This window comes from Rattus norvegicus, chromosome 3 (assembly GCF_021556685.1).
Source record: "Rattus norvegicus strain SHRSP/BbbUtx chromosome 3, alternate assembly SHRSP_T2T, whole genome shotgun sequence".
Classification (NCBI taxonomy): domain Eukaryota; kingdom Metazoa; phylum Chordata; class Mammalia; order Rodentia; family Muridae; genus Rattus; species Rattus norvegicus.
Window position 1 is genome coordinate 142,578,327 of NC_141536.1, and position 11,118 is coordinate 142,589,444.

Below are 11,118 nucleotides of genomic sequence, written 5' to 3' on the forward strand. Positions count from 1 at the left end.
GTGATTAGCCCAAACGGTGCATCTATATGCATCCTTCCCCGAGGCTCGGGGACCAGTACAAGGGAGGGAGAGGATGTAGAAGCCCGCAGATGAGGAGGGATGCTATGAAACGCTGTCTTCTGGACATGATGTGCCCATTGCACTCATGACCCCACAGCAGCTGTACTGACCTGCATAAAGATCAAATCAGCTAAAATTCCAGCAGAGAGAACCAAGAGGTCCATGAGGCCCTGTCCTTAGCTGAAATAACTGTTGGCTTCTAAAAGAGAAGAGTCCTCTTCCTTTGGGGATGTGGCTGAGGGTAGGTTTCCCATGGTCTAATGGATGGTTCCACATTCATCGGCAGCACCAACTGAACTCAGTGGGGAATTAAAAACACTTGGTATCGGGAGCAGGATGTGTTGTGGAACCTGGAGAAAGATGGAGGGAGTGAAGGGTGGATACAATCAAAATATGCTGAATATGTGTGTGAAATATTCAAAGACTAAACAAAAATATATTTAAAAAAACAAAGTTGAAAGATATCAAATGTTAGAACATTAAGTGAGCCCATTGCTTTGTCGACTGGGGATGTAAATTGATCATATGGAAAAAAATATAGGAGGTACCTCAAAAAGTTAAACCACCATATGGTCTAGCAGTTCTGCTTCTGGGTATATTGGGGAAATAGAATCCCACATCAGAGAGACACCTTCTATGTTTACCGAAGCAGTGTTCACACTGACTGAAGTGTCTATCAGGGGTGAACGGAATGTCATTAAGCCCGTGCCAAGGAGAAAATGCCACCATTTCTGATGGTGTGAACAGACCAGGAGGCTATTATGCTATATGAAATGAGCCAGATGTCGACAGATCTCAAGGGAAAGTAGGATCTAAAAGAGTAGAAAGCAGAGAAACAAGGTAGAGCAGGGCTTGCTACAGGGAGAAGCGGGTGAGGAGGTGTGGTTCAAGGGATACAACCTTACAGTTAGGAGATGAGTAAATTCTAGAAACCTTCCCTGCCCCCAAAGAAGAAAAAATAAGGACGTTCTATTCCAATTGGACCATGCTGTCTGTGTTGGTCACTGAGGAGTCACCAACCTGTAACTTGTGCCCAGGATCAGGGGGAGGACTCCTGCTGGATGACCCAACAGTAGCTCTGGTGAGTGTCTCCAAGCAACCAAATCTGCCTGTGCAGGCCTGGCCTTTTGCATCTGCTGTCCAATGTGAGCTAGCCCTGGGAGCAGCTGCCAGAGCCATTTGTACCACCTCCCACAGCATGCTGGGGGCAGCCGTGCAGCCACCTGCCGGAAGACAGCTGTAAGCCCATCGATCTGGGTGGCCATACTCACAGCCAACTGCCTGGGCCCTGCTGGACCATTACTGACACCTGCAGGTTCGGGTGCCAGCACTTGAGATGCACCTACTCTGGAGGTTCCTGGTCCTCCTCCTGGGATTACTAGCCTTGCCCTCAGCCCTGCCCAAGCAGCCTTGGCCTGGACTGACCAAGGCCCACAAGGATGGCCGGTCCACCCTAGCGAGAAGTGAGCTTCCCACTGGGCTTGGTGTCCTATCCATAGGGTGTGGGGAAGCCACAGCCTGTGCCCTACCACTGACTGCTGAGCTCTTATGTATGTATGTATGTATGTATGTATGTATGTATGTATCTATCTATCTATCTATCTATCTATCTATCTATCTATCTATGTATGTATCTGTGTATGTATGTATCTGTGTATGTATGTATCTATATATGTATATATCTGTGTATGTATGTATTTATCTATGTATCTATGTATCTATGTAACCATGTATGTATGTATCTGTGTATGTATGTATCTGTGTATGTATGTATCTATATATGTATATATCTGTGTATGTATGTATTTATCTATGTATCTATGTATCTATGTAACCATGTATGTATGTATCTGTGTATGTATGTATGTATGTACGTATCTATGTATTTATGTATCTGTGTATGTAGTATGTATGTATGTATCTATTTATCTATGTATCTATGTATGCATGTATCTTTGTATGTATGTATCTGTGTATGTATCTATGTACGTAAGTATCTATGTATGTATGTATCTATGCACATATGTATCTATGTACATATCTATGTATCTATGTATGTGTGTATGTATGTATGTATGTACGTATGTATGTATGTATGTATGAATGTATCCCTTGGATTTTAAGTACAGGAAACTGAGACTGGGTTAAATTTTTCCAATTCATAGCACATGATCTCTTGTGTCGTTTTCTCTTTCTCCCTTATACTCATTCCCATCCCCTTAGAGCCTTGGCAGGAACTACTGTGTGCTTAGCATGTGTTTCTAACTATGTCTGTATCCCGCTGGGCAGGGTGTCATGCATGCCTTTAACCCCAGTCCCTGGGAGTCAGAAACAGGCAAGTCTCTTGAGTTTAAAGCCAGCCTGGTTTTATATTGTGAGACTCTTTCTCAAAACAACAACAACAATGACAGCAACCTGTGTCTGCGTGCTTTGCAGGAAGGGTGTATGTAACTGACCTGTCACTCACTCTGTGGTTCAGTCTAAAGATGCTTGCTTTGTACTGCTGCCATCTCGCTCGCTTTGAGGAGCGCAAAGAAGTCCATACCTCCTGCTACCTCCGTTTAATTGGCTGCTCTCTCAGGACTGTCACCTTCTTCCCATTGCTGTGAGCAACATTGAGATGAACATCCTTGAGAGGGTCCCCATTAGGACACGTGGGTCAATTCCTCTGGGGTACATATATCCGGAACAGGTGTAAGCTCGGTTTAATTGAAACTGTTAAAATGGCTCCTCCTAAAATGGCTGTCTGGTGTACACTCATTCCAGTTGTAAGAGGACATAGCTGTCACCCATGCTCCCCACCATGGGAGGGTATCCCGTGCCAAACTAGCCAGCACTGGCAGAGCGAAATGCCACAGGTGGGGTAGGATTGGAATGCCAGTTGCAGAACACAAACAACAGATGGGGGTTTTTACATCATCTGTCAGTTAAAAATTCAAGTTAAAGGTGATGGCAAGTTTGGTGTCTGGGGAGGGACCGCTCTTGCTGGCTTGTGGATGGCACTTTCTCACAGCCTGTCAGAGGAGGACATACCTGAGGTCTTCCTCTTACAAAGACACCTGTTCAATTGGATGAGGGCTGACTCTGTGACCTCGTTTAAATGTTTCTCCTGCCTTGAAGGCACGATCTCAAGTAGTTAGTCGCCCCTAAGTACCCACGGGGATCCGTTCCAGGTTTCCCCTCAGATCCTAGAATCTTTGGATGCACCAACCCTTTACATAAAATGGTACAGTGTCTACACAGAGCTGACGCAAATCCTTCCTCATACTTGAAACCGTCTCTAGATTACGGTAAGACCAAGGAGAATGCAAATGACTTGTAAATAACCATTGTAGCTCAATCAGGAAATATTGGCAAGAAAGAACAGACATGTTCAGAGCACATGTAATTTTTTTCCAAATATTTCCAATCCACAGTTGACTGAGAATGCAGATAGAACAGAAGATGGCCAATATTCCTCCCCAAACAGGAATAGACTTCAATTCATCAATATATCATCATATAGCTTTGTGTTTTGGGTCTTTTGATGGTGGAGGAGAAGGTTTAGTTTAGATATATGACAGAGCATAGCCAGAGGCAGAGACATGTAAGACAGTTCAGAGTGGCCATGACCAGACTGACCTGTGCTGTGGGGGGAAGGGCGGAGAGCCAGTAGGCCCAAGATCTTGTCAAACCCAGAATTACTCTAGTCGTCTATTTCAACAGTGTTCTAGTTTTACCTTCCACACTGAGGGTGTTAATCCACACAGTGGGCACTTATCTCTACGTGCATCTGTGCGTGAAAAGTAAAACCCAGCCTCATTCCTGACCACATGAGTCAGTTTCCCAACCCATGCCCATCTCATAAGCGACTGCGTTCCCAGCATGAGGACTCACCTGCTTTCCAACCGGTCTCTGCAACACAAGGCTTTAATTGTTGCTGCACTGTGGAATACTGCTGCTTCTGACCAACACTGTGTGCTTCCCCATGAATTTCCCAGTGTGTCGAGTTCATCTGAACGAGACCTGCTTTCAGTCATATTGAATCTGTGTGGATATTTAGAGAAAATGAATATGTTCACAATGGAAGGCCCTACCCATAGGCTTAACCTGTTAATCAGATTTTACACTATGCCTCATAAAATCCTATGGAAGTTTTGAGCATGGTTTCTCAAGTTGATCCCTTGAGAATTTATATGTTTTTTTCTGCAGAATATATATATATATATATATATATATATATATATATATATATATATATATATATAGTTGGTTTTTATGGTACAACTTGGAGAGATCTTCAGCCATAGTTTCCACTTAGGAACCTTTTGCATATGGATCTGTCTCTTCTCTATGGGAGACATGTATCTTAGTTGGATTTTTATTGCTGTAAAGAGACACCATGACCAAGGCAACTCTAATACATAAAATATTTAATTGGGGCAGCTGGCTTACAGTTTCAGAGGTTCAGTCCATTATCATCATGAAGTATGGCAGTGTGTAGACAGACATGGTGCTGGAGGAGCTAAGAGTTCTACATCTTGATCAGAAGACAGTAGAAGGAGACTATCATCTGTGGGCAGCCCAGGACATGATTTGAATTCTACACTGGGTGGAACTTGAGCATAGGAAATTTCAAATCCTGCCCCCACAATGAAGCACTTCCTCCAACAAGGCCACACCTCCTCCAACAAGGCCACACCTCCTCCAACAAGGCCACACCTACTCCAATAAGGCCACACCTCCTAATAGTGCCACTCCCTGTGGCCAAGCATTCAAACACATGAGTCTATGGAAGCCAAATCTATTCAAACCACCACAACATGGAAACATGAATAAATGCTCAACAGAAAAAGGATACCCTTGGCTCACCCCAGGCCTGCTATCTCCATACCATGGTCCCACCCACAGGCGATGCTGTGGACTCTGACAGTCCTGCACAGAACTTCTGTGGTCATACTCTTAAATAACCATATGCACATCACATACCTTCTCCATTTCCAGTTATTGCACAGGGCCTCCTGAAGCACAATGCAGAAGGACGAATCCAGAGCATGCGTCTTCTGGACCGTCTGAACGTCTCAGGGACAGTGGCCCCAGGGATGGTGAGCTGGCTTATTAGTGGCATGAACTTCCAGCAGCAGCAAGAAATCAGGTAAGACCTTGACTCCTACTGTAGATTGGGGGGCGGGAACTCTAGGGATGGTCAGAAGGCAGAATGGGCAAGACAGAGAGCAGGATTTATGAAGGAAGGCATTCAGACTTAAGGAAGACAAGACACAAAGCCAAAGATGAGAACAATCTGGGGCCCACTGTCAGTTGTTTGGGGAGGTGGTAAATCAGGGAAAGTAGCAAGAACAGCTCAGAAGCAGATGTGTCTGCACTTAAAGCCCACCTTTGCCACCAACTTTAGGGAAGTTGTTTGGCCATTCTAAATTCACCTGTAAAGTGGGACACAGAACAGAGCCTGGACAAATATCCAGGACATCAAAGGAGACCAAGGATGCAACCTGACACTTGACTCTCCATTCAAGTGGGACATAGCTTTTGTGGCTCTGCATAAGGAGAGGACTACACTTCCCACAAACCTTGGGCACTCAACAAATAGACAGTCATAGTGACGGTCCCACCCACAGGAGATGCTGTGGATTCTGATAGTTCTACACAGAATTTCTGTGGTCAACACAGGAAACATACAACCCTCACTAGCTGGGGTTCTAATGGTAGAACTGGGTACACCCTACCCACAGCCACTAAGGCTGCTCCCTTGGCCATCCCACCCCCAGGTCTCCATCCTGCCCTCCATTGTTCTGCCTTCTCTGCCCCCGAAAATGCTCTGCACTTTCTCTTCACCCGAATTCCTCATTTGTCTCCATCTGAATGAACAACAATAATCACTATTATTGTTATTATTGAATAACAACAATAAACCCAACAGGGTTTTCTTGTGAAACATGCAGCCAAAGTCACCTCTTTTTAGTCATTCCTTTAACAAATGTTACAATTAGCACCAAATATCTACTGGGTATCACTCACATCAAGAATAAATCTATGAGCAAGGCCTATGACCTTTACCTATGGGAAGCCTCCATCCCAGTGGACTAGGCCTCAGAAAGCAATAACTAGTTCTAGGTGAAGGGACATGCCATCAAAACAAATTTAGCAAGGTGAGGATGGGAGCGAGGCGGCTAGCCAGGACCTATCCAAGAGGTGCTCCTTGAAATGAAGAGAAAAGGGCTAATGACATGAGGGATATGGGACAATCTGAGAAAAGGCTGAAGGTGCAAAGGCCCTGAGGTAGAGGAAAGATCAGTGTGTCCAAAGAAGAGAGTGCCTCCATGTCTGGCTGAGCAAAGGGTGAGTGGAGAGGTGGGAAAACCAATACCATACGGCAAATGTGTATAGACACTGCAAGTCATCGTGTTCACATTGTATCTTATTCCAGGAGTGCGGAGGAACCAGGGTACAAGGGGTGGGGTGAAGGTCACCCAGGCTGCCTCATGGAGAACAGTCTAAAGAGTGGCATCAAGATCACAGGAGTGAGCCCAGGAAGGAACTGAAGCGTCTTCAGGATGAGGCAGTCTGAGCAGCAGAGGTAGTCAAACTCAGGATATGTATGGCAAGTAGGCCAAGGTGGTTCGCACATAGCAGTTTGGGTGCACAGAGTGTGGCAAAGCCAAGGAGCCTCCCTGTGGACTCCCAGAGAGATAATAGGGCTTTGGTCTGAGAAGAGCCTCAGATTCCTAGGATGGCTGCTGTCAACATCTGGTTCTGTACTGCACAAGCCACAGCTGTGGGGGATGCTTCAGAAGCCCCTCAACAGCTGGATGCCCAGGCTGTCAGAACATTCACACCAGGTCTGACTCCCAGCTCTACCACCTGACCGTCCTTGCAGACGAGACTGGCCTTGTTTCTGAGTCGTCCTCCCTCGGCCTTGCGGGTCTCTTCTTTCTCCACTTGCAGTATCAACATTACCAATGTGCAGCTGGACTGTGGCGGGATCCAGATGGCTTTCCCCAAAGAGTGGTTCTCCGCAAACATCACACTTGAATTTGACATTGAATTCAAACTGTGAGTACCACCGAACAAAGCGTCTTTGGGACACGTTTTCTCCTTTTTGGGGACCTGGAAGCTAGGGGTGGGGTGGCAGACTAGGAAGTTCAGATTTTTCATGACCTCAGCCCGAACTCAAATCGTGACCTGGGTGGATCACTATTCCCTGAACCTTGGCTTCTTCTGCTGCAGTGGGGATGACACTCTCAGAGGAGGGGGTCATTTGCTCATCCAAACCTGTGGGATGTCAGCAGCTGTGTCCCATGAAAGAAAGGAGGGGAGCCACTCTGACTCCTCTTCTTCCTCTGCTCATCTCCCAGCCCCTGCTCAGACTTCCTGCAAGGAAAGCAGGAGCTGTAGCTATACAGAAAAGCTCTTATAATAGTGGCTTACTCTCGATTCTTGAATTTCCAAGACTCCTGAACTGATCTCTTTTTTTTTTTCCATCTTTATTTACTTGAGTATTTCTTATTTACATTTCAATTGTTATTCTCCTTCCCAGTTTCCGGGCCAACATGCCCCTAACCCCTCCTCCCCTTCTCTATCTGTGTTCTCCTCCCCATCCTCCCCCCATTACCGCCCTCCCCACAAGAATCCCGGTCACTGGGGGTTCAGTCTTGGCAGGACCCAGGGCTTCCCCTTCCACTGGTGCTCTTACTAGGCTATTCATTGCTACCTATGAGGTCAGAGTCCAGGGTCAGTCAATGTATAGTCTTTGGGTAGTGGCTTAGTCCCTGGATGCTCTGGTTAGTTGGCATTGTTGTTCATATGGGGTCTCGAGCCCCTTCAAGCTCTTCCAGTCCTTTCTCTGATTCCTTCAACGGGGGTTCCGTTCTCAGTTCAGTGGTTTAATGATGGCATTCGCCTCTGTATTTGCTGTATTCTGGCTGTGTCTCTCAGGAGAGATCTACATCCGGTTCCTGTCAGCCTGCACTTCTTTGCTTCATCCATCTTATCTAGTTTGGTGGCTGTATATGTATGGGCCACATGTGGGGCAGGCTGTGAATGGGTGTTCCTTCTGTCTCTGTTCTAAACTTTGCCTCCCTATTCCCTCCCAAGGGTATTCTTGTTCCCCTTTTAAAGAAGGAGTGAAGCATTCACATTTTGATCATCCGTCTTGAGTTTCATGTGTTCTGTGCATCTAGGGTAATTCAAGCATTTGGGCTAATATCCACTTATCAAAGAGTGCATACCATGTGTGTTTTTCTGTGATTGGGTTACCTCACTCAGGATGATATTTTCCAGTTCCAACCATTTGCCTATGAATTTCATAAAATTGTTTTTGATAGCTGAGTAATATTCCATTGTGTAGATGTACCACATTTTCTATATCCATTCCTCTGTTGAAGGGCATCTGGGTTCTTTCCAGATTCTCGCTATTATAAATAAGACTGCTACAAACATAGTGGAGCATGTGTCTTTCTGAACTGATCTACTTAAGGAATTTTCAAAAGTCAGTCTAAGTCTGGGTGGGTTCAGTGGGAGAGCCTGCACTTATCATACCCAGGCTTACGTTCCATCAATGGCACCAGGAAAATAGAAACAAGCATAGAGGTCACTAAGGTCAATGGCCAGTTCCTCCTCACTAACCTAAGGCTTAGTGGACACGGTTGTTGGGAAGACAGTGAGTGGTGCCTGGCTTTGCCACACTTCTTCCTGACCACCCCCACCTCCTTCCGTGGAGTTGCTCCTGCTTCCTATCTTACCACAGGCCCTTCAATTCGAATATCCTCAAAACCCATGCCCAGATGGGCCTCGCTGCAGAGTCCTGGCTGGAGAAAGATGAGTTCGGACGGAGGAAGCTGGTGACAGGCAGGTGCCAAATGGAGCCCAGCAGTGACAGTGCATCCATGACCACTGAGTAAGGCCTTCTGCTTTTCCCAGGACAGCCCTGCCTCGTGAGTGGCTGTAGCTGCATATCCCCACACATCCTCATAAGTCCTAAGCAGACTTCAGCCCTTTGCTAAGACTTTCTCCTCCTGTTCTCCCCTCCCAGAACCCATACCCTTCCTCCCTGTGTTCCCTGTATTCATTCCATTTTTTACCCACTGCAGAAACACCTTTTGAAGATGGAACTCTGCTCTTTCCTCTAAGGTCCTACTTCAAAGCTTTTGAGGAGAAATACAAAATCAGAAATGCCTCTTGAGCCCCACTAGCCTCATGGCTGCTTGGCTCTGTGGCCATTTTTCCTCCACTGATAGTCATTCGTCTTCACACCCCTGTGCTGGCATATGGTGATCTTCCTTCCAGAATGCCTTCCTGACCTTTTTAAGAACCTCATTAACACATCCCCAAGTATTTCCCAAGAATCTCCTAATGCCAAGCACCCTGCCTAATGCTAGAGGCACCAGGGTGAGCAAGACAGGAATGAGAATTTTATGGAGCTCTGGGGACTGACCACCAGCTCTGGGTCAATTGTCCACCTCAATAGACCCCTGTGAGGGGTGTGCTGATTTCACTCTGTAACTTCCAAATGCTGAACCTTGACACTTTTCATGAATGCCTGCCCATGTAAGCATCAGGTGTGTGGTAACAGCTCAGACTGTGGCAGACATTGACAATCTGGAGGAAGACCATAAACTAGTGCTCTCCTGCCATGGTCCTAACAAGAGTTGGCACTTGATTCCTATGTGAACTTGGCCATGTCACATTACTTCTCTGGGTCCCAACTGACTATTCCTAATAAGAATACCTCCCTAGATGGCCAAGTGAAAATTCAAGAGTGTGTTTAGCACATATTTCCCAGCCTTGGTGTAGCCTGGACTGGTTCATTCTGTCCTGATTTCCTATCTTTTCTCTTAGGGCAGCCTCACCCAAGATGAAGAATTTTCTCCACAACCTCAGAGAAAGCCTGGGGAAAGTTATCCCGAATTTGGTAGAAAGTCAAGTAAGTTTAAGGACACTGTCTTCCCTGTAGGCATCTGTGAGTCTGAGGATCGAGGTACACTTATGGGTAACTTAGCAGAGAACTTCTGCCGCTGGGCTGTGGAATCTGACAGCAAATGTCAGTAGCCAATGGCAAGGAACAACCACCCTAAGTGTTTGTATCCTTGTGTGTAGCACAGGCACAGTTGGAGTCCCCACTTCACAGACTTGTGGGGCTTCAGGGAATAGACATGGCTGTACTATGCATGCCTCCTGTGGTTGTCTGGGTCCTGCTGGAACCCAGTGCTACCAGTGCCCCCTGCCTCAAAGACCTCAGTTCCTTCCTATCCCTGGCTGACCCTCTGTCTGTGCTGGGGGCCTAGGTATGTCCTCTGATTGGTGAGATCCTCCGGCAGTTGGATGTGAAGCTATTGAAAGGCTTAGTGGGTGAGTGTTGGGGTGCATCCCGGGAGACCTCCTTGGAACTAGTAGATACTGAGGGAGGAGCCACAGCTCTCATGTGCTGTAAGAACACATACTAGGTACTCCATTGCAATGCTCCCCAACCATACGAGTGGGGGGAATAGAAGGGACTGTAGCCACCTAGGCTACACCCTACCAAGTCACCAGACTGGAGACTCCGGTTTCCCCCAAGAGCTCTGCAAGTCCAGTAGGGAGGACTAAAGTCAAAACAACCCCTACTCCAGAGATGGTTGAACGTCTTCAGCCTCCCCTCCCCCGCTGCCCTGGTGGAGCTCACAGTCTTGGGAATAGAAGGCAGGAAGTGATTTGTCAAGGGATGTCTTTCTGAACAAGTGATGGGAAGGGAATGCTCCTGGCCCCAGCCCTTGAAGAATCCATGGGGAAGTAGCCTTTTCTCTGTGGACTTGGGGATTAGAAGGATCACCTAGCAACCAAGACTCCTTTTCTCCTTTCAGAACAGGTGGCTGCTCATAACCTTGGTCAGCCCTGAATCAGTCAAATCTCTGCTATCAGGCTCGAGGGGCCTCCCATTGCCTGCCATTGGTCAAAAGGAGGTACTTCTGGTTGAGATCTTACGTCTCTCTCAGTGTGTGGCTTCTGCTGTCCCCTGGAAAAATGACCCCCAGGTCCCAAGACATCCTGTCCTTTCCAACAATAAACTCTAACTCTGAAGGATAA

General features: G+C 46.7%; 1 protein-coding gene across 16 annotated transcripts; it reads left to right on the forward strand.

The window, feature by feature from the left end:
- The first annotated feature begins 1,194 nt into the window (after positions 1-1,194).
- On the forward strand, positions 1,195-11,118 carry Bpifa3 (BPI fold containing family A, member 3). Of its 16 annotated transcripts, none has more exons than XM_087654542.1 (8): positions 1,199-1,523; positions 2,497-2,665; positions 5,044-5,194; positions 7,003-7,110; positions 8,804-8,953; positions 9,895-9,979; positions 10,341-10,404; positions 10,896-11,118. In XM_087654542.1, exons 3-8 carry the CDS (start codon positions 5,094-5,096, stop codon positions 10,928-10,930), a joined length of 543 nt encoding a protein of 180 aa, XP_087510668.1. In that variant the 5' UTR covers positions 1,199-1,523; positions 2,497-2,665; positions 5,044-5,093; the 3' UTR covers positions 10,931-11,118. The 16 variants fall into 16 exon arrangements, with proteins under 16 accessions (XP_087510673.1, XP_087510669.1, XP_087510672.1 ...); XM_087654545.1 differs by having other exon boundaries at positions 1,215-1,523; positions 10,901-11,118; XM_087654547.1 differs by lacking the exon at positions 2,497-2,665 and having other exon boundaries at positions 1,195-1,299; positions 10,901-11,118.